At 39.7% G+C, this 27,242-nt stretch overlaps 1 protein-coding gene across 2 annotated transcripts in view; it reads right to left on the reverse strand.

The window, feature by feature from the left end:
- Positions 1 to 23,847, reverse strand: part of TMEM63A (transmembrane protein 63A) — a 32,936-nt gene extending 9,089 nt beyond the window's left edge. The window contains exons 1-18 of one of the 2 annotated variants that reach the window (XM_050316048.1): positions 23,772 to 23,847; positions 21,657 to 21,853; positions 19,702 to 19,781; positions 18,124 to 18,187; positions 16,684 to 16,721; positions 15,400 to 15,542; positions 12,892 to 12,943; positions 11,600 to 11,708; positions 11,144 to 11,214; positions 10,308 to 10,388; positions 9,578 to 9,701; positions 9,084 to 9,217; positions 6,782 to 6,919; positions 4,839 to 4,992; positions 3,977 to 4,083; positions 2,191 to 2,277; positions 1,506 to 1,568; positions 429 to 591 (exon numbers count right to left, since the gene is read on the reverse strand). In XM_050316048.1, coding sequence (XP_050172005.1) covers positions 429 to 591; positions 1,506 to 1,568; positions 2,191 to 2,277; positions 3,977 to 4,083; positions 4,839 to 4,992; positions 6,782 to 6,919; positions 9,084 to 9,217; positions 9,578 to 9,701; positions 10,308 to 10,388; positions 11,144 to 11,214; positions 11,600 to 11,708; positions 12,892 to 12,943; positions 15,400 to 15,542; positions 16,684 to 16,721; positions 18,124 to 18,187; positions 19,702 to 19,781; positions 21,657 to 21,842 — 1,794 coding nt within the window. In that variant the 5' untranslated portion in view covers positions 21,843 to 21,853; positions 23,772 to 23,847. Of the gene's footprint in view, positions 1 to 428; positions 592 to 1,505; positions 1,569 to 2,190; positions 2,278 to 3,976; positions 4,084 to 4,838; positions 4,993 to 6,781; positions 6,920 to 9,083; positions 9,218 to 9,577; positions 9,702 to 10,307; positions 10,389 to 11,143; positions 11,215 to 11,599; positions 11,709 to 12,891; positions 12,944 to 15,399; positions 15,543 to 16,683; positions 16,722 to 18,123; positions 18,188 to 19,701; positions 19,782 to 21,656; positions 21,854 to 23,674; positions 23,694 to 23,771 lie in introns of those variants that run through there. The other variant, XM_050316049.1, reaches the window with a different exon arrangement.
- Positions 23,848 to 27,242: the final 3,395 nt, after the last annotated feature.

Here is a 27,242-nt window from a genome sequence, read left to right on the forward strand (position 1 = left end):
ATATAGGCAATAAGTATTTAGTTTGGTAGGTGTATTTTCAGATAAAGGTTGTACACACCTGTGGGCTGACAAAAGAAACTAACTATAGACGGATTTGAAATAAAAACCTCCCTGAAGTTTAGACTATAAGATAAAATCAGAATCATCTATAAAATCCAAATCATAAGCTCTGACTTAGGGCTATGAAGAGAATAATATCTGAAGTTCAGAGCTCAGGTTTTGATTTTTGATTTGAATAAATACCTCCCCATTATCTGTACTGTAAATGAAGAGAATATGAACCTGTCATGGATAAGCAAAACAAAGGTCAAAAAACCCCGAACAACTGTCAGGAGATGAGAATTAATGTTATGAAGGCTGGGGGCTCCCACTGTTTCTGATCAGGATCAAGCATTTAATTTTGTCTGGCTGTGGCAGGGCTGTCATACCTGTTTAATATTTTTCCTTTCTGCTGTGGACTTGGCCATGATCATGCGGATGGTGTACAGGATGAGGCCCGGCAGGCGCAGCAGCTCCATCCCGTTGCCAACGAAAGCAGAGGCAATGACATAGTTCACAAAGAAGGCTCCCTGGTCAGGAAGAAAGACACATCTGCAAGGAAAGACATTAGGCACTGACTGGAAAGCAGACAAGCAAATATAGCATGTATGCAACGGATCCCTAAGCACTAGACAGCATAGGAAGTGGCTAGAAGACTTCTGATAATCTTGTTGGGAAAGAGTACTGCACAGCTATAAATACAGTGAGTGCAGTATGCAGGATCCTGGCTGAGTTGCAGTTCAGGTGAGGAATAAACTGTTCCCAAAAAGATTTAGCAGTCTGATGGGTGGCTGATAACAGACAGGAGCATCATTTGATGTCTGCAACAGCAACCTGACACAAGAGGAGATAAGACTGCAATAGAATAATTGTCTCTCCTAACTTAGCCTCTCCTAATTGTCTTCCTGTTACTGATTTTGAAACAGCATTTGGAAACCTATGTCCTAATAACTGCATTCTATTCTTTCCCTCCAGCCACAGCCACAAGAGCTTAAAATAACCAGTATCTGCAAATTCTCAGTGCTGGTGTAAAAACATACATGTTTATTAAAATCAAGAGTCACTGGACTTCAGAAAGAGAACTGCTGCAGCTATTTGGTCTTGCTGTAATCCTTGGGAAGATCTCCTGTCCATGATATGCAAGAATGTTCAGTATATTTTCTGGTCCCCTCTCACTTGCCTCACACCATCCCATCCTTTCTTGTCACCTACTAAATTTGTGAAGTTTTGGGAAAATAACTGTCTGTTTACTGAAAGTTTGCATACATTAGCTAGCAGGGAAAAAGTATGGATTTTTGGGTAACAAAATCACTTGCATTCTCTTCCCCTTGTTCAGAAGCTCAGCATCATCCCACAGAGTAGCAACCCTGAGCAAATCTGAATAAACACTAACCAAGGCTAGTCAACAGCAAAAAAAAAATTAAAACTCCTAAGTATTTCTTTAGCAAAGAATTGCTAATACTTACTCCAGCCTAACTGCAGAATCAGATGATTCTCTGTCAAACAGCCAGCGGAAAAAAAAATCAAGGCTGAAAGAAAGATGATTAATATAATTCAGTTTCTAACAACTTAACACTGTGTAAAATTGCTTCTCTTTTTAAGTAGTTAAAATCAAGATAGTGGATAGAGAGAATTTAATCAAATCATCTGAACACTACTTTAGCTTTATCACAGTTACTGATTGCTAGAGATAAGAAAAAAGATACAGAATCAAACAGAACAGAAACATCTACTTCATACTAAAGTTTTAATAATTCTTTTTTAGCAATTATTTTACAGATAGGACACATACATGTCAGCCGGTTAGCCAGGGAAACAGGCAAATACTGTAGAGGTGGAAAGAAAAGGACAACTCTAACTCAAAGACACAGATCAGGAAACTGGGCTCTCAACTATTATGGTGAGTATGGGCAACTTTCAATTATTCATTGAGCTTACATGTCTTAAATTTCTTTGTAAAAATCAGACTTGGGGAACTTTAAGGGCTGTGATGTAAAATGAACATTAAAATCTAATGCATAATGACAATACAACCACACACAACTGGAGGGGAGTTGAGGTACATCAACTATACCTCAACCAGAAAACACAAGTAAGATGTCTCATAATAAAAATACTCAACCATTACTTTGTTAAACTATGACTCTTTACCTGGTCAGACCAAGGGAGGGCAGAATCAATACCATGAAGATCAAAAATATGTAGACTTTGTGCATCATTATTCTGTTCTCTGCAGATCTACCAACATAAAAAGTCACTGAGTAAGAAACTCACATGAAACACTTCCACATATGAAGGATCTTGCCCAGAGAAAGTCAACACCTGACAGACTTCCAGTTTCCCCTGCCATACCACATTGCTGCAACATGCTGCTCACAAAAGAAACATCTTTTGAGATATTCACCAATTTGGACCAAGCAGACTTTTGGTAGCTTCTTGAACATTATCCTGGACTCTGGATTAGCACCACTGCAGGCCTGTACCACAAGCACGGGGATGTGCGACAGCCACAGCTGGTCTCTTGTCCACAGAAACTCAATCCTGCAGCAGCTTGTAAACAAACAGCTCTTCAAGTGTCATGCCAAGAGGGATTAGGCAGTTCCTAGAAGGGCACCACTGCCAAGAAACCAGACACTTACACAACCTACTTAACTGTCCTTGCCGAGCGTCAAGTCTTCAAGAACAACGTGACACTGTTCATGCTATCCCGCTACTACAGTAGTGGGAACATCAATCTGGTGACACACTGTTGCCAGAAAAGTGCAGCCATCACTATAAACAATTCAAACTGTTGAAAGTGGTATGTGATATGGCTTTAAAGCCACAGAGGTTTCATTATAGGATCATGTAGCCCTTGGGCACTGCGAGACGTGTCAGTGTAACTATACCAATGCTGGAAATCAGATCTGTCATCACTAGTGACTTCGGAATTATTTGAAATGGAACTATCTTGACTGATTGAGAAGGGCTCAAAGTTCATGTGTGTAGTGGAACTACCCAAAAAAAAAAATTGATGAAGAGCATACAACTGTGATGAATAAACAGTAGATTCTGGACACGATGTCTTAGAAAGGAATGGTACAAAAAATTTGGAAGTGAAAAGTAATCGACTTTAGAATATAAAAACAAACAAAAGAAATGGCTACAAGTTTGTGGATAAAGACTGAATGTACTTTGAGTGAAGCTGGGATTCAATGTGCAGTACCATGCTTTTATCTGACTATAGGCAAACTGGGCATCAGATCTGGTATTCCAAACCAAGCTGTGCTGAGTATTCCAAGTTAGCAGCACATCAGTGGGCTTAACATCTCTGGAGTGCTCTGGTCATATCTGAAAATCTTGCATCAACACACCTGCTGGCCCTTGGTGCCATAGATCTTCTCAGGTCACCCCTAACAATACCCAACAGCACCTAAGTTGTGCACCAAGAGTTCCATCCAGACCATTTTTGTCATGCCAGACAACAAAAAGATGGGTGTCCCTTTTATAAGTAGCATGCCAAGAGTTGGAGCACTTTCTGTCAAGTGGGATTGATTTCAGGGTTCTGTGATGTACTCAGTCTGGAGGGTATCCAAACCCACATGGCCTATCTTCCCAGGGAACAAGCTAGTTATGGGATCAGAGGCACTTCCCACACTCCTGTTGAAGCTACACATCCTGAGCCTGCTCACATATTTTTTTCTGATAAAACAGAAAGAGGAGGGGGATGGGGAGTAAGAAGAGGCATAAGCAAATCATGTGATTAGATTATATTTGCTGAATGGGTTAAAAATCACTTAAACCCCAAAGTGTGGTTGTAACACTAGAAAGACAGGAATATGACATTGCCTGCTGTGAGAGGTCTGCGCATTTAAGAGCTCCATGAAAGATAAACACTGTCTTCATTTATTTTAGTTATTCAGCTGGTAAGACAAAAACAGAGGAAAAGCTTGCTTACTTTGTCCAGTGGGACTCCAGCAAAGTTGAATAATAAACAATTGTTGGTAGCAAAGCTGAGAAGGACCAGAGCAAGAGCGTTGGGAAAAACTGGCTGACAATGGGATTCTAGTAGAGGAAAAAAGAAAGAGTAAGTATTAAAAGCATTTTAATGCAGTTGTGATGGAACAGAGGCTGCAATATTTTGCTTTTTGTAAATTATAGCAGGATAAACTGGGGAAATTACACTCAGGTGGTCTTAAACTGAGCAGTGAGTGATTAGCACTGCCGTGCAAGACAAAAAACCGAAGTGGGATTGGGAATTAAATTGCACAAGATTGCAGTCTCACAGACAGTTTTTATGTCGTTTACACTAGTTTGGGGAAGTATTTAACAAGAACAATTTGCAGGAGACTTCAACTGCAGTCAAACTAGGCTCCAATATATATATCTATATCTATGTTAATTTGAACCCAATAAGCAAAATAGAAACAACATTTTACCCCAGAGTTTAAAATCTGAAGTCCTCCCATCTTAACATAAAACTCAAAATACAAGTTGGACTCAAAATTCCATTTTTTGCAAAGCTTTCTGATTACAAAATTTAGAATTATGTAAATGTGGAATGCAAATTTTTACCCCAAACAAATGTATATTTTAATAATATAGAATTTCAGGTGAAATTACTTCAGACTACTATACAGGAATAAAACAGGGCTAAAGACCCAGTTCTGCATGTATGTTTTTCAGTCAGGAGCTACATAAAACAATCCTGGGAATTTCAACTGAATTTGACTTACAGTAAGACAATGTAACAATGTCTATCAGTTTCCCAACATTTTGGTTTGATACACAGCCATATCCAAACATATGGTGGTACTCACATTAAGGTAGTGAATAGGTTTAGTGACATTGAACTTGTCCATGGTTGAGATGATTATGGAAGGAGTAGTGAGAAAAAACAGCACAATGAAAAGAAGCAAATTAATGCAAGCCCATCTAAACCACCATTTCAGTCCGTGCACTGAAAGATTTTTCCTGGAGAAAAAAAGTAAAAATAAAGAGGACATTAAAACAAGCAGTAAGCATTTGCTACCAAAAAAGATATATCCTATCTGTCAAGTAGCAGGTGGCACTGCTTTTTGTAAATTGAGCTTTCAAAGTTATATAACAAAGCACTACACGAGTTCCAGTTGCTATTAGAAATAAAGAAAACTGCAACCTCTCTCGAATGATAACTTAAATTGTGCTTGCAGAAAGACATACTCAATCTTTCATTACAAAAACATAACGTGTAACGTAATTAAGGTTTGGGATGAAACGCTTTGTTTCATCTACTGTTCATTAATAGAGAAGTACTAAACAAGGATAGAACAAGAAGAGACAGAGATAGAAGGTACAGAGAAGTTCTGCAAGCAGAACAGCTATCAGAGGCAGAATCTACTAAGAAACTGTGATTTGAAAAAAAAGACTGCATCTTTTCCTAATATATTAAAATAGCAACCATAGATTTTTTAAACACGTAAAGTTCTTGAATGTTATCTGAAATTGTTCCCAAAAGGACTGGAATGATTTGAACTCCAGTCAAAGCCAAGTATTTAGAACAGATAAAACAGGGATACAGAAGCTTAGTAATTTCCTAATGATGACAAGTCTTTCTGTGAACTTGGAAAATCCCTGTGCTTCCTCTTCTTCAAGGGGGAGGGGAGAGAAGAAAAAGAACATGAAAAAAAAAACCAACCCAAAATATGAAAACCCCACCACCTTCCCCTCTTGAAGAGGTTTAGAAAACAATTTTGCAGGTGCTTTAGTCCACTGAGCCTCACAGAAGAATTCCTGTGCCCAGTGCTTGGAGAAGGAGGAGGAAATGAAGCACACACATATGGAAGAACCCTTTCATGAGAAAGGCATTTAACTGACCCTACCTGGAAAGCAGCTTGCAAGAGATTTTTAATTCATATCTCAAAATAAGACTGCTGCAAAAGACACAGCTAAGAATCATAGTTGCTTACTTCTTGGTTAAAGATTCTGTACTTTATTCCCAACTGAAGAATTGCAGCTCCTAGAGAAAATCTCTCAATTATTAGAAATTGATGGCATAATTACCTTAAGAGTCAATTTCTGTTAAAATAATTTTTAAAAAAGTGTGCATTTTAAAAGAATTACATGCAGGTGAAATACAGTAACTTGTGCATATCTCTGCCTCACTTGCAGTTTTGGGTTGGGCAATGGAAATGTCACAACAAGTTTACTGTTATATGAAGAAAGGATTATATTGACCCCACCCGAAGTTATTGCAAAGCAACTGGAAAATGTTTAGGTATTTTTTAGCCTAGAAGCATGACAGAAGGCAGAACAGGAACAGTTTAATTCAAAAAGCACTTATTTGGGAAATGTACTGGATTAATAGAGATGATGTTAGAAGACAGACCAAAGTTCACAGAGTAGATCAAGTTATACTTATCACATGTCAGCTATAAAAATTTGGAGGATACTCAGCGCTAACATCAAGTTGCTTTCCTCAGATCTCAACAGCAAATATGCACTAGCCTCAAAAAACAGAAACACTGAGAGACAGACATTAAAAAACTTAGAGGTTTTTTTAAAATTCGGGGTGGCAGAACTCTAGTCAGCCTCAGAGAGGCCTCCCCAAGGTCAGTGAAGAACACCAGTAATGAAAATAAAGAGGCAGATCCGCCGCATTCAAACACTACACAAAGTCCTAGTTTAGGGTTAAAGAAAAATGCACTCATCCCTGTTTCTCCTGTGCCCATTCTAAACCTACATTATCATCAATATATGGATGTAAGACAGACAGGATTCTTACCAACAGATGTTCTCAGGATAAGGAGCATATGTAACCTCCCAGTTTGACACACGCAGGTCCTTGCTGTAGGATGATGGTTGGGGCTCTCCTTTACACTTAATACTCTGACATTTGCAGGCATTGAAGTCCTTGAGGATGCTGTAAAGAAGAAGAGGAGTATTTTTTCCAAATTTTTATACCTGAAAATGCTGAATATGTAATGAGAAAGACTAGGAATAATGATGAAGGGTTTTTTATTTTAATAACCTGTGATCAAGATAGTACTTAAAAAACAATGTAATATATTTTGCATTAATGACAGTTATATAAACAGTTGCTACTACAGGTGTATGAGATCTGTTTTGCTGGAAACAAAAAGCAGCCTTGGTTTAAACTGTTCACTGCTTCTATAAACATGAACAATCGTATTAAAATAAACATGTAAAAAAATAAATCAAAGTCTGAAAGCACTGAGAAAAAAAATAAAAGACAGACAGTTGCCTAAACACATCTTGACATAATTACAACTGTTTTCAAACCAAACTAGACTAATTAAATGAGAGTGTAGACTAATCCTTTACAATAGCATCAAATCCAGCCAATTCTCAGAAAAATTTTTAGCACATTGTTTTTGGAGTGGGTGAAAGAGGTTAATACTTTAAACTGTGAGAATAGTAATCACAGTACTTAATTCTATCTTCTAATATTATGAGTTGACTGACACTCAATGCATTTAAAGAAAATTTAAACATGCCCAGAATAAATGCTTTCAAAGATTTCTCAAAGGAGAGCAGTAGCAGGGCTAGGGATACATTCAGAGACTATTCTATTACATTAGCATGGAAACAGTATATTTTAAAATCTGTGAACATGCTGGTTTCTCAGTTGTGCTCTTAACATAAAGAAGACAGAGAACCACACACATGAACACCAAACAAACATAACCACCAAGCCCCAGATCTTTACCTTACCAGAACTCAAGTAGCGATGTCAAATCGCCAGCATCTTGCAGCAGCAAGTATTTAAGAAAGTTAATTATTCTTTGACAGTTTATTTTTAAAAATACATACAGAGCAAGCTTTAGTCATCATTAAACAAGCTTCCACAACTATCTGATTTCATGAACCTCAGTTCTGGCTTCCTGTTTTCCTATCCTATTTCAGGGTTCTGTGGAGCAGAACATACTAAGGGCAACAAGTAACTTTCTAATTTGATGGAAACTTCAGCTTCACATATAATCTAATCTAATTTTACAGGAAATGGAGTTCACCACATCAGTTCCAAGCTAAACAAACTGAAGTCTTTCCAGGTCTTGATAATTCAGCTCAAGAGATGCCAGCAGGGCAACTCAGAACACATGCCCAAGGAGAGACTATCCCATCAAAATTGTACACAACATATCAGCAGCTAGATAAGGAACTTCAGTGCTTATTTCTTCTTTCAGTTTCACATCTCAAAATGTTATTTCATTACCAAATTATAGAGAAGGCAGATTTCATCACACCATCACTACTCAATTAAAGAGTAGCAAGAAAAGCTTTCTCCAACCTATCAAATTGCAAGAAATTCTACACCCTGGATTTCCTTGAAAAAAAGCTGAAAGACTGGCTCTCTAACATGACTTGATCAAAAGAATGCAAACAATTTAAATCAGAGAGGTTATGAAGAATAAAAAAAGCATGGTGTACTACACTGTAATACAAATATTATTCTGCTCCCCTTTACCCACTTTATGTTAGTGAAAGATGCTCCCAGTGTCAACTGGAAAATGAGAGGCTACATGTATTTACCTCTACAAATAACTGAATAAAAAATACTGAACAACTTCTGGCATTAAGTCTACACATATATCTATAACAACAGGTAATAGAGATACAGAATGTGTATCTATCACCTATGGCCAGGTCAGTCACTGACCCTAAACTATTAAGATGACTAATCTGCACTCGTTGATAGTTTGGTCATTGTAACATTTCACGGTAGAAAACAGAGGAATCAGTAACTCATATTCAAGAGCCAGTTAGTCTGGCCTACTATTAACCTACATTGATGGACTGGATCCCACACAGAAGAGAAAGGTTCCTCATCCCAATAAATGTCCTGAGCCTTTTAGTCTCTTAGAAAATTTCTTCACTCAAAGCACAGAGGATAAAATGCACACTTAAGGGAAAACTTACCAGAAAGCAAAGCAGGCCAAATCCATTGAATGGTGAAAAAGAAGAAAGGGAGAAGAGCCAAGATAAGCAAACAAGGGACACAAATAAGAGATCAGTTGTACTATTATAGTTAAAAGAGAGCAAACAAAACAGAAGACAAAACTTACTAGGTTGCCATGGATTTCTCTTGAAATGTTACAAAAGCCATTCCCAGCGGGTTATTATGAACAGCTTGTTCCTCTTTCGAATATTCTTCCATCAGTTCATTTCTAACTTTGGTATAATAATCTACAGCATCCTCCTGTCAGGAAATTGATGACTGTTACATCCAAGTACCAGATGGCTAATGTCTTCATTAACATACAGCTTACTCAAACCATGGTCTCTCTTCCTCAGACTACTTCCACAAATTACAAATCATGTCACAAGGAAAAGACAAACAAACTTAAGATTTCCTTGTACTTCAATTTTTTCCCTTATATTACGTTTCAAAAGTACCAGGGAATTCCTTTTCTATCCAGTGTAAGAACATGAAGGATGAGCTATTGGCAGTGAACGAATAAGGAATTTTCTGAAGCTCAATGAGACGTCACACAAAAACTATTCTCCACCCTTCTAACAATCTACCTGGCCATAACTAAAACAGAACACAATTTCTTACCCTTTCACATCCTCTCATTTCACAACAGCAGAATTGACCACATGGCTTAGGGTTGATTTGGACCCGCTTGCCATACTTCTGATGCAGGTGTTCATAGTAAGTCAGGCTTTTTTCTGCCTGTTTTCTGGACAGGAAAAATAAATCCATAGCAATTTGCAACAAAAAAAGTATAAATATCAAGCTTAAGAAAGAACATTGTCCCCGAGAAAAAAAGTTATTGCAAGGATTGACAGCAAATTAATCAGTCAGTTATTTACATACACTATATTTTGGTTACTTGTATATATAATTTTTTCAGGGGAAAAAAAAAAAACAAAAAACAAAACAAAACACAATGCTATTCTTGATAGCACAGAAAATAACACTTGTCTCTAGTGAGATCATCAATCTGGCCAAAGATAAAGGGTTAACAGAGTTATAAATTCAATAGTTTAGTTTTTCACTTTGCACTGCCTGACAGTAACTCCCTACCTACATACACAAATAAATAATCAGCCAGGCAAAACTCATCTTATGCAACACACAACATATCACACCTACAAGAGATGGGCTGAACCCCACAACTCACTTTAAAACACAACTGACTCTAACTGAAGTCCAGACCAGAGCTTTAGGAGCAGAATTCATCCTCAGTATGTGCAAGGTTAGCATTGCAGGTATGTGTTGATTAAGGACTGGCAAAACATTTGTATAATTATGCTAAAATCATGTAGATTAGAAAAACAAGTACCTTTTTTTGAACAGATAAATAAGCTTGGCTACATCATAACACAGCTGGACCTCCAGCACAGTGCAGCTTGGGTAGGCATCTCTGAAAGGAAGCAGCACATGGGAACAATAAAAACAGAAAGTACAATGAAGAAACTGTTTCAAAGAGCACCACTGGTACCTAACTGACATCTCAATCGCTCATTTCATTCCTGCATGAGGTATCCCAGAGCAGAGACTTCCAGAGAGACAGTTGCTGAAAGTTACTTTAACATGAGATGCACAGCATTATTCCAAGTAAAGGTCATGTTGGGAGTATGAATGGAAAGTGTGGATACGCAGCCATTGTCTTATCTTCTGATTTTAAGATCAGCTAACTAACTTTACTGAAATATAGTTTTTTTTCTCAATGCTGGCTAAGGAATAAGATATACTTTTAGAACATAACATGAATTTTAAACAGTGCAAAACTCAAAAAACATATCTGCTTGGTCAGGTAAAACTACCAGGACAATTTTAAATCTCCTGTTCTTTGTAAAAGGTAGAGAGAGGCTTTTTACAAGGGCATGTACTAATAGGACAAGGGAGAAGGGCTTTAAACTGAAAGTAAATAGGTTTAGATGAGATATTGGGTGAAATCCTTTACTGTGAGGGACTGGAGGCACTGGAACAGGTTGGTCAGAGAAGCCGTGGATTTCCAGCCCCATCCCTGGAAGTGTTCAAGGCCACATTGGATGGGGCTCTGGTCCAGTGGAAGGTGTCCCTGCACATGGCAGGGGGGTTGGAACTAGATAACCCTTAAGGTCCCTTCCAACCCAAACCATTCTATGGTTCTAATTGCTCAAGCATGGAACTTACATGAAATGGCTTTGTATTATCTCTTCATTGGCACTTTTTGGAATTCCAGTTATAAACAGTGTGCACTTAACCTGTGAGAAAAAATGCAAGTCGAATTTTGAGAAATCACATCACAGAAGAGAAAACAAGAATATAAGGAAGGCAGTCACACAGCACAAGAAGCTGTGTAGTAGACAGGGGAAAAAAGTAGGAAATTCTGATTTTGGTGGGAGCTGCATGTATTTAAGCACCTTCTACACTGATACTAGGTTACAGTAAAATTCCACAAATCCCTCCCCAGTCCCCCCCTCTCCATCCATTTTCACAATTCACTCAGTATAGCATTGCTTTCACTGAATTCCTTCACATTTATGTCACATTGTAACACACAGGAGCTAAAAAAGCAATTTGCTTTTCTAGCATTATCCACTGGCAAATGTGCTCTATGTTTTGTTTCACCCCAACACTGAAACTTACTATGTTTTCTTCTTTATATGTGACATACTTCATGTGATGCCTCATGAAGACAACAGTCAGAATCAGGTAAACAACAGCAAAAAACGTGTGCAGCCAAAGAAGATCATTGCTGTCAGACAAAATGTTATGAATATGAGAAACAGGAAGAACCAACTGTCCAACTGATAAAAGTAGCTGTCAAAATGCTAATCAGATCAGAACCTCTCACTGAACACAAAACAGGAAAAAAAAGTAGTTACTGGTAGTCAGTCATGCCTATGCAGATGCCTTGGACAGCCAATAGGGAGAGTTACTTGCTTATCATACTATTCTATGGGTAATGAACCCACAAAGAAAATAGATATTCGATGGTATGGACATATTTAGGAAGTGTTTGGCTTGCACCTTCCCAGCCAGATGGCCAATAGCATACATGATACTATTTGCCAAAATGGTTTTAATTTGCCTTATTATTTACTGTGCTGAGTGCATAATTGAACTCTCCTTGAACACAATCCTTCCTCAAATTGAAAACAGCCTCAATATAAATTCTTTTTCTTGATAGCTTCTCCTTCAAAGCTTATAGGAGTTGTTCTGTGAACAGTTCTTCAGTTTTGCAAAGAGTATTAATAACTATAATTAACTTAAAATGCAGGAACCTACTTCACAGATAAAAAAACCAAACACCAAGCAAGCAAAAAAATCCCCACTACTTACTAGGTTTCATAACATGGTTATAAAAACAAAGTGCATTGGCAGAAACTCTATTGGACATCGTATCATGGATGGATGTGGATCGATCAAATAATAAACCAGAAGATTTATACAGCTTTGTGTTTCAACTGTCTCTGTTTCAACGGACTGTTTTTAAAACACACGGAAGTAATTTTAATCGCAGTCTCAGATCAGAGAGATATGCACACACATAAATCTAAGGTAAGGGAATTTATATCATCTAAGTTACACATTCTAGTAAAGCTCTCAGCTTTACTTTCATTCTGAAACATGGTTTCTTTTAATGTGGAAATTTCTGAAAATGATATCACCACATGTGCAGTCATTAGCCAAGAGAAACAGGTGGTGTAAGAAGTAAGAGACGAGTGAGTAGAAGCCGAGTCTCAAGATTTCTTATCAGCACTGTAAGTGCACAGCCTGAAGCAGCACGTATCTCAGTTTCAGTCAATCAAGTGTGAATAAGTCGTGAATAAGTTATTCTGACCCCAGGAGCCACCTTGCAAGTATCAATTCTTGTGTTTAGAGGCGATAGCAGCAAACTGACACAAGCATAAAGGTGCTCTGCAAGACCTACTTACTCAGTTTGTAAGTTTACTATAGTCGTTCTTCCAAAACTATAGGGATCTTTATCTAAGAACAAAAAAAAATTAGCATAATTAGCTGGTGCAACATTCACTAGTAAACTATCAGAAAGTCAGCTTTTATTCTAATTTTTAAAGATGATAATGTATTTCTTTTTAATGCTGAGCAAGTTCACTGATAAAAAGATTTAGAATCATAATCAATGTTGATTTACTCTGTATTGCATTTTAAAGTTGGAAAAAAAGGATTATGCCACATTCAAGCCATCAAGAGAGGTAGTAGATTGTTTTAAAAATCTGAACAGTACATCTTTGCAGAAGTTCCTTTTCTCCCTTCAATCTCCCTTCGTGTCCATTAACAACATTATTTAAAGATTGAACATATTTCCTTCACATTTTTCTTCCATCTTAACTGATTTCTTATCTCAGGCTTTTAAGCTGCATTAACTCAGTGTTGACAAAACAGTGCTGATAACCTTGCTAAGGTCAAAAATGAGAGAGTTTATATGACATTATTTCTTTAAACTATCAAGTATTTTAAAAAATGATAAGGCAAGTGAGTGAAAATTGAGTAAATGTTCACAAAGGAAAAAGAGCTAAGTGTATCTCGAAAGGTAAACAATCCTCTAGCATAGACTGTTAAACCACATTGCAAGTTAAATCATCACAACCAAAAGAACTGCAAATGCACAAAATCAACTTACAGTGGGAGGAAAACAGGAAGACACTAATTTTTTTTTCAGCTGTATTTCCTAGGATCACAAAAGTTAATGCAGAAAAACAGAAGCTGTATTCTCCTGCTTTACAAGACAGAAAGGAACAATGGGATACAGTCCATCTAGATTGAAACAAAAATTCAAGTCATGGTTGATAATTTTATGATCAACCAAATGGAAAACATTTCTCATTAATGACCAAATTAATTGGTCTGGTTTATTAAAAAGAGGAAAAAGCCCAGATGAATTTATAACCCTCAAGTAGCTACAAGGATTTTGCAAAGAGGAAAAGAATAATCTATTATCTCCAGTGCCAGGTCAAAAAAGTGATTTTAAAATGCAGCAAAAGAGGTTCAGACTGGATACTAGAAAGAGATTTCTTGGCTGTGATGATGGTTTCCACTGGCAGTCACCACCAGTAAAAAAAATAATGAGTGCCTAGATAAACACCAGGTAAGAGGGCATAGGTAAAGTTAATCCTGCCTTGAGTCGAGCCATCTGTGTCTGCACATGTTCTGCAGTCTTGTTTCTGGGAACTGCCTAAAGAACCCCCTACATTCATACAAATTTCACATCAGTCTGAGGGGGTGTGTTAGGTTTGCTTGGCCAGGTTTTGGTAGTGGGGGGCCTATAGGGGGTCATTTCTGTGCGAAGCTTCTAGAAGCTTCCTCCACGTCCACCAGAGCCAATGCCAGCCAGCTCCAGGGTGGATCCACCTCTGGCCAAGGCCAAGCCAATCAGGAATGACAGTAACACCTCTGTGATAACATATTTAAGAAGGAGAAAAAAGTTATTGTGCAGATGTAATTATGGCCAGAAAGGAGTGGAGTGAGAATACGTGAGAGGAACAACTCTGCAGGCACCAAGGTCAGTGCAGAAGGAGGGGGAGGAGGTGCTCCGGGCAACAGAGCACAGGCTCCTCTGCAGCCCGTGGTGAAGCAGCTGTGCCCCTGTAGCCCATGGAGTTTAATGGGAGTGAAGAGATCCACCTGCAGCCCATGGAGGAGCCCACGGCCAAGAGAGGGCTGTGAACCCGTGGAAAATTGTACTGGAGTAGGATCCTGGCAAGGACCTGCAGACCCGTGGAGAGAAGAGCCCACACTGGATCAGGTTTGCTGGCAGGACCTGTGACCCTGTGGAGGATCCATGTTGGAGCAGGCTGTGCCAGAAGAACTGCACCCTGTGGAAGAATGACCCATGCTGGAAAAGTTCATGGAGAAGTGTCTCCCCTGGGAGGGGCCCCACACTGGAGCAGGGAAAGGACTCTTTACCCTGAGCAGGTGTGTGATGGAACTGACAATGATGATCTCTGAGGTCTCTTCCAACCCAGTTAATTCTATGATTCTGTGACAATAACCCCCACTCTCCATCTCCCTGCACCACTGGGAGGGAGGAGATAGAGCCCAGAAAGGAGAGAGGGCTGGGGGAAGGCATTTTTAAGATTTATTTTACTTCTCATTATCCTGCTCTGATTTTGTTACTAATAAATTCAGTTAATATCCCCAAGTTGAGTCTGTTTTGCCCATGATGATATACAGTGAGTGATCTCTCCAAGCCCTTATTTCACTGTATTTTCTCTCCCCTGTCCACTTGTGGAGGTGAGTGATAGAGCAGCTTTGGTGGGTGCCTGGCATCCAGCCAGGGTCAACCCACTACAGGGAGGAAAAAAACCACCACCTTATAACGTTTACCAAACTAAAAAAACCAAAAATCCTAAAAGCTTTTACAATGATATAAAAATATAAAATTCTTCTCAGTATACCAAAAAAAAAAATTTAAAAATTCTTACCAAGGAGATCACCTGACAGGTTGACAGGTAATATCACACACACAGACAAAATGCTGACAGTAATCAACAGGCAGATGATGTGGCGCTGGAAGGCAAGGTAGTGAATGGCATCTTCACCACATCTCTCGTGAATCTCGTCATCGCTGCATCACAGACAGAAATAATCATGGTCAGTTTACTTAATCTCTTTGGGAGTGGTTTATATACCCATACACTAAATTCTCAGTCTACTCAGTGACATCCCTATCAGTCCCTATTGGTTTTCAACATGGCTGTGTCCTTTCATCCATAATTTCAGGTTCCAGAAGTGTCTTTTTCTTGTGTATCACCATATGAAAACTAACACAAGGGAATTAAGACCGAAGGAAGTAATCTGGAAGCAAATATGAATACAAATTCTTTTTTTATCAGACTAAAAGAGGACAAAGTAATTTTCTGTGACCTCTTGTTTTATGATAGTCACAAGTCTAACTCTCAAAATTTAAGATCATGCTGTGAGAGTATTCACTCATCTCCGCAAAGGCTCCCCACGAGGAATATTACAACAGAATCACCTTACCCTTATGACACTCAGTTAACAGAAGATATAATAGGCTTTGGAATTAACTCTCACTGACTCTCCCTTGTCAGCAGAATCAATCATTAAAATAGGAGAGGAAGGAAAAGGAAGGAACTGAACTAGTAAATATGGAGAAAGACAGGTTTAATCCCCACCTCTTTGTTATTTAAATATACCTAAACCAATTTTTAAAAACCATGATCAACTAAGATCCAAGAGATACATAGAATGAATATCACATCTCTAACAGTCGCTTTCTGGGAAACAGTGGGATGGACTTTTCCTAGTTAGTGAATCCAGCCCCAAATAAATGACCAGTACTCCATAGAAACCCCTGCAGGGAAATCCCGTTTCCTGCCCGGGGCCCTGGGGCTTCAAAGAGGGGAACACCCACAAGGTACTCTTCAAAGAGGAGAAGTCTGGAGCATAATTATTAGCTCTGAATCCATATAAATGCCATAGATTCACTTAGGTTCACCCACTGTCCCAAAATCAGGAAGTCCCTAGGCTGCTAGCAGGACAATTATATCCTGAAAAAGTATTCTCATAAGTTGACCTTGTTTTCATTTTCTTTTTTTCACCTGACCAGAGGCACCTGTACAAGTGCTTGTATTAAATTTCTGTCTATGTAAAAAAAACCCTAGAATTTTTGAATGAAAACCACCTTTTAAATTAAAAAAGATCAAAGCAAACCATAGCTGACTATTTTTGTTTCATATACTTACTGCATTCGGAAAGCAGCTGTTATCCAAGAACAAAATCCCTATAAATAAAGAAAGAAGTTTTTAGGAGCTAACATACAAAAAATAGAGTTTTTAATCTGTATAATACAGAGAAAAGTTTCTATTAAACCAACCTCTTTCCTAAAAAGCTGGTAGTCTGTTGCTCTGAAACCATCATTTAGACACATAGAGAAAAACACCTAATACTCTACATATTTTTCACAAAGTATTTAATGTGTCTGTCTTCAGAGAGTATTTAAGAGTTGGGTTTTTTTAATAACTTTCACACTTACAACTTGGGCTTCTTAAATTTATACAAACCTGCCCAAATCCCAGTGAACACAAGTTAAGATTGAGGCTTCTAAAGAATTTTTGTAATGATTTGTTTTGGAGAAGGAGAGGTGATGATTTTTCCAAAATCATTTCCAGAGACTCTCCAATTTCAAGGATAAGCTCCATGAGAGTCTAATACAAGTTAATCAGTTAAACGGTAATTAGAAACAAGGTTGTGATTACATTAACAGAAAGGCTTCTTATCTAGGTTTACAAATCCTCCTATGAAACTGGACAGCAGAGAGCACATCTCACTGAATGTTCCAGGATGATTCAAAAAACCTTCCTTCTCAAAAGGCCTCTTCTTTCTAGTGAACATTATTCAACTAAATAGACACATTTTATTCAATAGCTAAGGTTGCTTTAGGGTTTTAAAAATATGAAGAAAGCTACACAAATAGCAGAGCAATCCTGATCAAACACTAGTATGCTTTTGATGTATGCACAAATAATTAGTTGCAAGGCTAGATATTAAGTTGATGAATATATAAAATGTTAAAATATAGGCTACCATCACTGGACAACTCTTGTGTGGTACATTCTGAAGCTGCAACATGAAATCACGGAGATGTACCAGTTCAAAGACTCCAGAAAGGCCATGGAGGGAAGCAATTAAAAGTTTAGTCCAAAAATTATCTTCCACTCTAAACCAGTTTGATTATTAAGACTACAGAGCACTATTATTAGCCTCATAGTCACATCCAGTTTTCTCAACTTTGTGAGGAAAACAATGTACTACCAAGAGCAATTTGAATTGTGAACACAATGTAACCTTTTAAACTCTTATCTAAGTACACGTTATTTACTAGTATTTTTTCTTTCTCCCCTCCCCCTTTAAAACTCTAACATATAATTCCACCCTAAATTAAAACAAAACAAAACAAAAGGAAACTTAAAAAACAAGAACACAAGATAGTTGTAATGACATGGCAATAGTTTGTCAGGAAACTGAGATTATGTACGGTTCTATAAAAACACAGTGAAGAGTGTTTTATTGATTTTTACATATAGATAGTCTTCCAGTTTAATGACTGGCTCACTGGGCTACATGGAATGGCAAATTAGAGCATATTCCATTTAGAAGTATTATCAAAACTCTGGAATACTTACCCTATCATATTCAAGATCTTCAGGTATAGATGAAGATGTTGACAACCGGCTGTATCTTGATTCACTAAAACACATTAAATGATGCTTTTAAGTATCTTTAACAACAGTTGATTCTGCAGAATTATGTCCATTTTAAGAATTCTGAAGTAACTAGGGAAGGAGTACAAACCCACTTTTTCACTTATGAAAGCTGTGGTTTTCAGCTTGTGGCATATGCCTAATTATAGAAACCTGTGTATGTCTCGTGTTGAAAAGGGAGGACATGTGAGCTCCTGACATGAGAGCACATAACCAAACTAGAAAAAAACACATTTTATGAGGATATTAAAACTGCAGTAAAGTATGAGAGTGCAACACAGGTTTGGCAGCCCAACAAGGATCAAATCTGTAAGCTGGCTTCCTGTTCAGACCTTCCTCATTATAACACATCACCTCTTTTTTCCTCCGCCTTTCTTGCTCCATCGTATAGCCGCTAGTCAGAATTGCTCCTCACAATTAAATCCCTCACCTGCAAGGCCACCTCCTCACACAAAGAGTTCTATAGCAACACCAGAAACATTTAAAGACTCTGTAACCCTCAAAAATTGCAGAGTACCTGTTCTCAGTTTGTTGCTAAAAAGAAAGGATCAAATGTTGCAATGGTGATGCGCCCATAATTACAGGACAAAACATGTTAAAATGGGAGTGCATTCACAGGTATATCTATAATTTTGACCAGTTGTCTCAGCTCACAGTCCAGAAGGGACAATAACACGGGCTCCTGGGTGTCTGACTGCTCAAGGGCCTCCACAGCCCACATGGAAGCCTATGCCAGAGCACCTTCATGCTTGCTGCCCGAGCTATCTGGATTAAAGCCTTCTCAGTTATTGCCCATCTTATTTTACATCAGCTACATTTCACAACTGTACATGGATTACACCTCAAACCAGGCTTTGAGTTCTCTGCTCTTGCTCAGTTGTGAATTTACCACAACTTGATTACACCAGTAATACCAGGAAGAAGCTCACTGTTAAGGTTTACCCACTTCATAGATAGCTTAGGTTTTAAACATCACAACAAAAATACTTAAAAAAATAACAGTCAAAAGCTCACTTGTAGTATTACTAAAAATCAGTGAAGAATTTCAGAAACTTGCAGTGATATATTTTTATTTTTTAATCCTTCAGAAATTTTATGGCACAGGCTGCACAGGGAGCTCTGGGAAGATATAAGACTTGAGCCAAGATAAACAAAACAGTTAGTGTCCTATCACAGAAACACACTGCAAACATCAATGTACAGCGTGCTGGCAGACATGCAGCCCATTTTCTTACCTCCACTTCCTTAACTCACAAAGGCAGAATGAAATTCATGACAACGGCAAACAACACACAACTTCTGACTGAAACCACAAACTAACTCTGTGAGTGGGATGTGTTTCACACAAAGCAGAGTGAGGACATTTTTAACAAACATGTGCATGTGATTACAAACATATCTAACTGATACACATGCACTTATTTTAAGCCATTAACTGTACTTACTTCCACATTCCCCAAATGGTTTCAACAAATCAATCTGATTGAATAGCCTTTTTACCTTTCAACTTCTGACACCAGAGCAACACGGCCGTAGTCCCAGAATCTCTTTCTTATAATGGAAAACAGTAATATTAAAATCTAGAAAATAAAAAGAAACACTTTTGACTATTTATTTTTCCTATTTCATAATAATTATTTTAAGAACTATCAAAAAATGCCGTCCTAGTTCCTAAATCAAATATCACATTCCAACCAACCTAATGGTGGCCATGCTATAGACCAACCTGTCTGGGACCAAAGGATCAGGACAATCTGCCTTCCTGTTCTAATATAAAAAGGAGGATAACTGCATGCAAAACTAGTTCTGAGCTGCAAGTTCATGAAGGTTTGTGACAGGAAAAGTAGCAAGTAGTACTTGAGAAGAAGTAAAAACTCTCATGCATGCACTTTTACTGTTATTCATTACTTAATGACCAGAACTATGATGGGAGACTTGCAATTTTACTTGATTTTCAAACAGTGATGTAAACAGGTCGAAGGAAGCTCAAATATTTTCCCAAGTGTAAAAATTATTTTTATCCTAAGTAATATCTTATTATAACTCTCAAACCCCAGAAACTTATATTTGATCTCTGCAATCTATTTTTTAATCTCCCCCTGTATTTTCGCTTTTTGAAAGAGACTACGAAAACAAGGAGAAAAAACCATCATTATGTATTTCATAGATACATTTCTTTTTTTTCTTTATTTAAAGAAAGAAGTTGCTCTATACAAAGCAATGAAGCTGAAGTAACAAGGCCTGTTTTCTATGCATATGTAGCACATGCCTTCACCTTCTAGTTCTTCCTACATCCCATACCTGTTTGGCTAGAAAGTGATGTTAGTGATGTAACTTACTGGGATCAAATACCAACCGGCCAGCCAGGATACATGTCAGGATTATCTAGGTATCAAGATTACACAGCTAATTTCCACATTTCACAATGAACACAACCTTCTTATGAGAGCCTTCCACCAACAGGGAAGATTAATTATATTCCTCTTCGTCTGGCCATTAAACTTGATGCAAGCAGGAAAGTTCTCTAGACTCTTCCACAACTATCTTATTAAATGCTCTTCCATCAGCCACAGAGAGCTGTAAATAACGTACATCCTCAGAAAATGCATTTATGTTAGCATGCTGCATACACTAAATCAATAGCAAAGAATCCCTCTATGTAACTTTTAGGAACACCCTTTACATTCCTACAGAACCACCAGCTCCAACCTTACACAGGTACTTTAAGTTTCTTTACAGAACCTTTCTAGAACTCAGGAACTATGTCATCCTTTCAGTCTCATTTTACCACACATCCTTTTAGTCTGATTTTACTACCACAGACACATTTATCAGGCCACTTTGCAGCAGGTCTGCAGCCCTGTTTCTAGTGGCTAAAGACCACCTAGACCAAACTTAGAGAAATAACCATAAGTTTTATTGCAGTCTCAGGTCTGTCCTGGAGCTCCCAGACAGCAACTCATCCTATTCTGCTTTTTGTCAGAATTGAGCTGATTAGTACACTACTTCCTCAATAGTTTCATGAAATCTAATTTTAAAAAAGTTGGTGAAATGATTTTCCAAATTGTATTGCCTTTTGAACAACAGCCAAGTTAGCAATGGTGTCCTCTTCCTGGAAAGGTACCCAGTACTTAAACCCAAATGTTCTTGCAGTTAAGATAAAACATAGAAATTCAAGCTACCACCACAAAGCTCACCATGACTCCACATACAGATGTTGCGCTCTCCCTACATCTACACATCCAACATACAGTAACACTGTCACCCCACCTGCATGCAAACATTTATCAACACTCAAAAAGCGCTCTGATGTTCCCAGGATGGCCAGAGCTCATTCCTTATTCTGAAGATTCTCAGAAACAAATCCCAACCTGATAAATAAGAGAATTCTGAAAATTTTAACTTCTGAGAAGGCCAGAAGCATTTTCAATACAAGAAACAGAGAGCGTGCTTACAAAAAAGAAGGTTACGTCAAGCAGGAGGACAGTCGGGATTCCACCAAAAGTGACTCCTTGGAGCACGGTGCTGCCCTGGGCAGTGCTGTAGCAGTAGGTCTCATTCGTTCCGTTGAAAAGCTGACTTCTATTCCGGAAGTGGACCAGATGAGAACGCCCAAAACCCAGAAAAAAGAAAGGGTTCATTTTGTCTTTCCCTGTTATAAAAAAAAAAAGAAAAAGAAAAAACATGAAAAGGTTAAACAACCTGGTGAAAAGCCTGATTGGTACTTGTGAGATGTACTAATATTACAAGTATAACAAGTGCAGGAAGAACAAAGCACAAAACTACTTCAGAAGAGAAGATGTCTTTGACAATCGTTCCCCTTCACATGTAAAATATTTTGCAATAACTGGCAGGTTCAGTTACCAGCAGTGCCCAGTCAAGAATTCCAGACATCTAACAAACCACATCCTCTGTAGACATCTGAGGAAGACTACAGAAGACTTCCACCCCAAAAAAACCTTCTCTGTTATTTAATCTATAACATCAAACTACCTATTTCAGCATGCATTCTGATTCTGGGAATCACACATGGGGCATCAGATATTCCAACAACAGCAGTTTGAAGATTTTGTTCCTAGTTGATGAGCATTTTGTGAACGCACCAGCTTGTGAACTTTGTATTCAAATGTCAAAACCTTGAGATTATTGACAAATTTGCCACTTATTCCACAGCAAAGAACTACTGCACAAATACATATGTTCCTCTCTGTTCTTGAAATACTGTGTGATTTTTCTTTCTCAAAATAACTTGACTGAAAGAACAGCACATTAATTACAGCATATCACAAACAAGAAAGAACAAACAGTATTTCTAAGAGAACAGTCGTCTACCTCACTTAAGTCAACTGACCTGCTCAGACAATGTAGTAACAAGAACACACAAGATTTGGCTATTGATACAAAAGGCTTTTTATCACCCTAAGGGCAATTGCTTATTTATTTTGGGGCTTCTCACTTCAAATATTTCTTTTCTTGGATCTCATTAACTTGATGATTCCCATGCAGCACCTCATGGAGAAAACAACTATGACTGATAAATGCATAAGGAAACCATTCCCCCCAAAAAACTGAATCCTTCAAAATCAAATATTGTAGGTCCTCATAATACAGGTTCAGGGACACTACTTTTGGGGTATCATGCCTCTCTAAGAGGAATGCACATTTGCTGTCTGACGACAGCACTATTCTGGATGCTGAAAATGAAACAAAAATACAAATAACTACAAATTCTCCTTTAAAACAGTAGGAAAACAGCATGGAATACTCCTCTCAAAACAGCATTTACTAAACGCTAGACTGTGAGACACGGTAGGGAAGAAATTTTGTCCCAACTGATGTTTGTATCACGGGGGGAGGAACCCCACAAAAGTTGTGCCGTGACTCTATCCTTGCTTTCTAAGGGCTGAAACTTCGTGCTGACGGAAGAAAAGGCATTTTCAAAGAGACTTTGCAAATAAGCACAACGGCAGAGCCTGTAAGTAACACACGGGCTCTTTATCAAGGCTTATCAGACCCGGCTTCCAATTCTCAAAAGCCATTATTTTAAAGCAAGCCAGCTGAAGGGAAGATAAAGGGCAGGGGAAGACCTCCCACGGGCGGGGCTGCACAACAGCAAGTGGGGTCCGGACACGGGAGACCGGCTCCCACTTCGGGCCGGGACCCCGGCAGCGTTCCCGGCTCCCGCAGGGCGTGGAACCGGGGCGGGCAGGGCCGGTTTTCCCGGACGCACACTGGAAAGCCCCGGGCTCCTCACTGGCGCAGGGAGCGGTCCCTCAGCTCCAGGAGGAGGGTGGGCTGGCTCAGCCCCCCGCGGGGAGGGGGCGGCCCGGGGCTGCCCCGCCGGCGCTGCCCGCCCGGAGCCCGCCGAAGGCCGGGGTCCAACTGCGGAGGCCCCCGGCTCGCTCCGCCAACTGCCCTCCTGTTCCGTCCCGTCCCCGCGGCCCCGCACAGCGCCGCTCCCGCCCTCCCTTACCTGCGCCGGGGCGGCCTCTCCTGTGCTTTCCCCTCCCCTTCCCTTCCCCTCCCGTCCCGTCCCGTCACCGCACGGGCGGTACCGGCCCCAAACTTACGAGCCCCGGCAACAGCACCCTGGATCTGCGCATGCGTGGCCGGGCCGGGCCCCACGGGGCCCGCTGTCAGCGCTCACCGGACCCTGCCCTCACTCACTGCTCGCTGCCCTCACGGCCCGCTGCCCTCACTGCCCCCGGTCCCCGCTGCCCTCACGGCCCGCTGCCCTCACTGCCCCCGGTCCCCGCTGCCCCCGCTCTCTCCTTCCCGGCCCGAAGGGTCGCTGGCTGCTCCCGTCGCAGTATTGCTGCTCCTGCGCCTCTCCAGCCTCCTGCTCCTAGACCCTCAAGTGCCTCCCTCAGGGAAGGGGGACCCCCAAATAACCCCATGTAACAGGGAAAGCTGCTGTTCAGCCTGGAGAAGGAGAGGCTGCAGGAGGACCTTGTTGCACCTTCGAGTACCTAAAACCAGAGCATTTTATAAACCCCTGCCCCTTGCACCACCCTACCTCTCCTTCACCACCACCCCACCCCCCAAAAAAAAAAAAAAAATTAAAAAGAGGTTTCCAGAGAGATTTCAGAATTCCAAATCTGATAAAGTGGGCAAGCATGCAGGTACAAGTGGAGCAGGCCACACACTACGGTCACACAGTCATGGAATAGTTTAGGTTGGAAGGAACCTTAAAGATTATCTATTCCAACCTGCCTGCTACGAGCAGGGACACCTTCCAGAAGACCAGATTGCTCAGAGCCCTATCCAGCCCATCTTTGAACACTTCCCAGGGATGGGGCATCCACAGCTTCTCTGGTTGACCTGTTCTAGTGCCTCACCACCCTCACAATAAAGAATTTCTTCCTAATATCTAGTCTAAACCTATTCTCTTTCACTTTAAGGCCATTCCTCCTTGTCCTATTACTACCTGCTCATGTAAAAAGTCCCTCTCCAGCTTTCTTCTTGGTCCTCTTTAGATACTGGAAGGTGCTATAAGATCTTCCCAGAGCCTTTTCCAGGCTGAACAATCCCACCTCTCTCAGCCTGTCTTCATAGGAGAGGTGCCTCAGCCTTCTTTCCTGGCCCTCCTCTGGCCCTGCTCCGATAGGTTCACATCTTTCTGGTGCTGGGACCCTGGAGCTGGATGCAGCACTGCAGATGGGGTCTCATAACAGCAGAATACAGGGGGAGAATCATTTCTCTTGACCTGTTGGCCACACCTCTTTTGATGGGCAACTTTGAAATACATTACTTGTGGTAATATGAATGTTCCATGAAATATGTAAAGCCTCTTGTGTCCACAAAGCTTTGAAGATTGAAATTCCTTTCAAATGTTGTAATTTGCAAAAAAACCCATGACCTAGGGAGTTTAAGTTAATAAGTCTATGACAGAACTGGGATGAGACCAATTCCCAGACATCCACAAGGACATCTTATCCTTTACAGGGTTTAATTGCTTCCAGGCAACAGCTCAGAAACACTATACAGCAGGTCTCTGCTGCCCACATCTCCTCTACTCTTTATTTTGGTGTTCCTTCAACAGGTATTTGATACCCAGCATTGCAAACCATCCTCATCCCCCTGTGTCTTCAGCCTTTGTCCCTGACTGGCATGACTGACCTCAGTGAGCAGTGGTCATATGAGGAAGAAGAAGATTATGATTATGATAAAAATGTAGCTGTTCGGAGAGAACCAGGGACCACTTGCCTTCAAAGGTTTGCACTCTACCTGCAGTCTTGTGGATGAAGCAGTGGTGATGTTTCAGAACAGCAACCCACTCTGAAAACAACCAAAAATAAATAGGACATTGCAAAGTTCAGTCTGAAAAAAAACCCCTTAGTTATCTGTTGACTTTTATGTTTAAAATAAATTAGTTTAAAAGAAATTAAAAGAAGCCAATATCTCTTACAGCTAACCATCCTGATCCTGCCTCTCCACCTTCAACTCCTCATGTCCCTGTGTATTCAGACTGCGTGGATTACTTCGGCCCTGCATGCATAGCTACTTTCCTACTCCCTGCCATTTTTTTAATCCACAATTGTTTTGGTCTGTCAAATCCTTGTTTCACTTTTCAGAAGTGCCTGCTCAGTGGAGAGCAGCATTTGGCTGTGTGTGTGCTGTGTACCTTCCCCCATTTCATCCAAAAAAAAGGGAGAAGTCCTGGTTATCCACAGTCACTGAGAGACATTTCAAGACAGAACTTCATAATTTATCTAGCAGATGCATTGTAGATAATCTGTGATTTTAAATTGCCTGTAACAGTTATGTTAATTAGAAAATGGCATAAAAGTTCTCAGCTCAGAGCAGAGTGGTTCAGATTCACTGCTGGAATAAAGAAATCCCACTGTTGTTGAAGAGTGTTAATTATCTTAGCTTTAAAACACACTCTTTTCTACTTAGGGCTATATTGGTGGAAAAGTTGTTTGGCATGAGTGTAGTAGAGTTGTTATTCCATCTTACCTTTTCTGGAAAAACTCTTCCTGTGGAAAATGTATTTCAAAGCAGGATTTCAAAGTGGAATAGTTACAATCACTTTCCTTTAAATTAAATTTTACTGATGTAGCTGCAGCAGAGTAGCCCTGCCACATAGGTGAAGCCTCAGTGTATGCTTGCAGCTCTTGCACTTCTAGGACCGAAATCTGTTTGGTTGACTTTCCCACTGATTTCCTAAGCTGTTTGTACTTTTGATTCTGGCCATGTTTTTCAAAATTAAGAAGGGTTTGCTCTGGCTAATGTATCTTACTCTGTAGTGTAAAATAGGTGATATCCAGTAATCTCGACATTGTAATCTTGACATTTTTCATTCTGAAGACTTTTGCCTAGCTACAAAATAATTTTTCCCTCTCTTTCTCACAAGAATAACATCAAGCTTTTGTAATTTGTTTTTCTTCTTCCTCTGTCTAGACAGGCTCTTTAGCTAAGTGGTGTGATTTTGTTTATCTCTAATTTCAACAGAAGAGCCACATTTCCCTCCCTACCTCTTGTAAATAGGGTTTTGTTTACCACTGTCTGTTCTTTTGGTGACAAAAGCCACATACTGTCATTAGTTCCCAAACGTTTAATTATGTTGCTAGAGCAGATGGAAAACCACCCTCGGGACCTAGGGAGCAGGTCAATAGAATTTTAAATTCTTCCATCTTTCTTTTATTTTGCATCCCTCCATATCCACTTCAACAGCTCTTTAGCACCAAGTTGAACAAGCGTGCGGGGCATTTACACTTACACGTGTGACTCTTCCCCTACTTTATTAAATGACCTTATGGCTGAAGAACTCTGCTGTCACTTTAGTTTGATTTATCACAGCAGGATATCCCTTGATGGGTGAACTCCCAACAGAACATCAATGGTCTCTGGAGGTGAGTAGCAGGTGGCCTGATGCTTTGCCATGCGTGGCAACTCTCACCGTGATTCCTTCTCTCTGAAGAAACTCATCAGCCCAGATTGCCCTTCCTTACTTATCTGCCTGTTCAAATATAACTTAATGGATTTAATTCAGGCTTCTGGCCTGGCAGCCCTTTGCTATCTTTTAATCTTTGCCTTCA

The sequence above is a fragment of the Myiozetetes cayanensis genome, unplaced genomic scaffold, assembly GCF_022539395.1.
Source record: "Myiozetetes cayanensis isolate MyiCay16 unplaced genomic scaffold, myiCay2020 scf2-11, whole genome shotgun sequence".
Classification (NCBI taxonomy): Eukaryota; Metazoa; Chordata; class Aves; order Passeriformes; family Tyrannidae; genus Myiozetetes; species Myiozetetes cayanensis.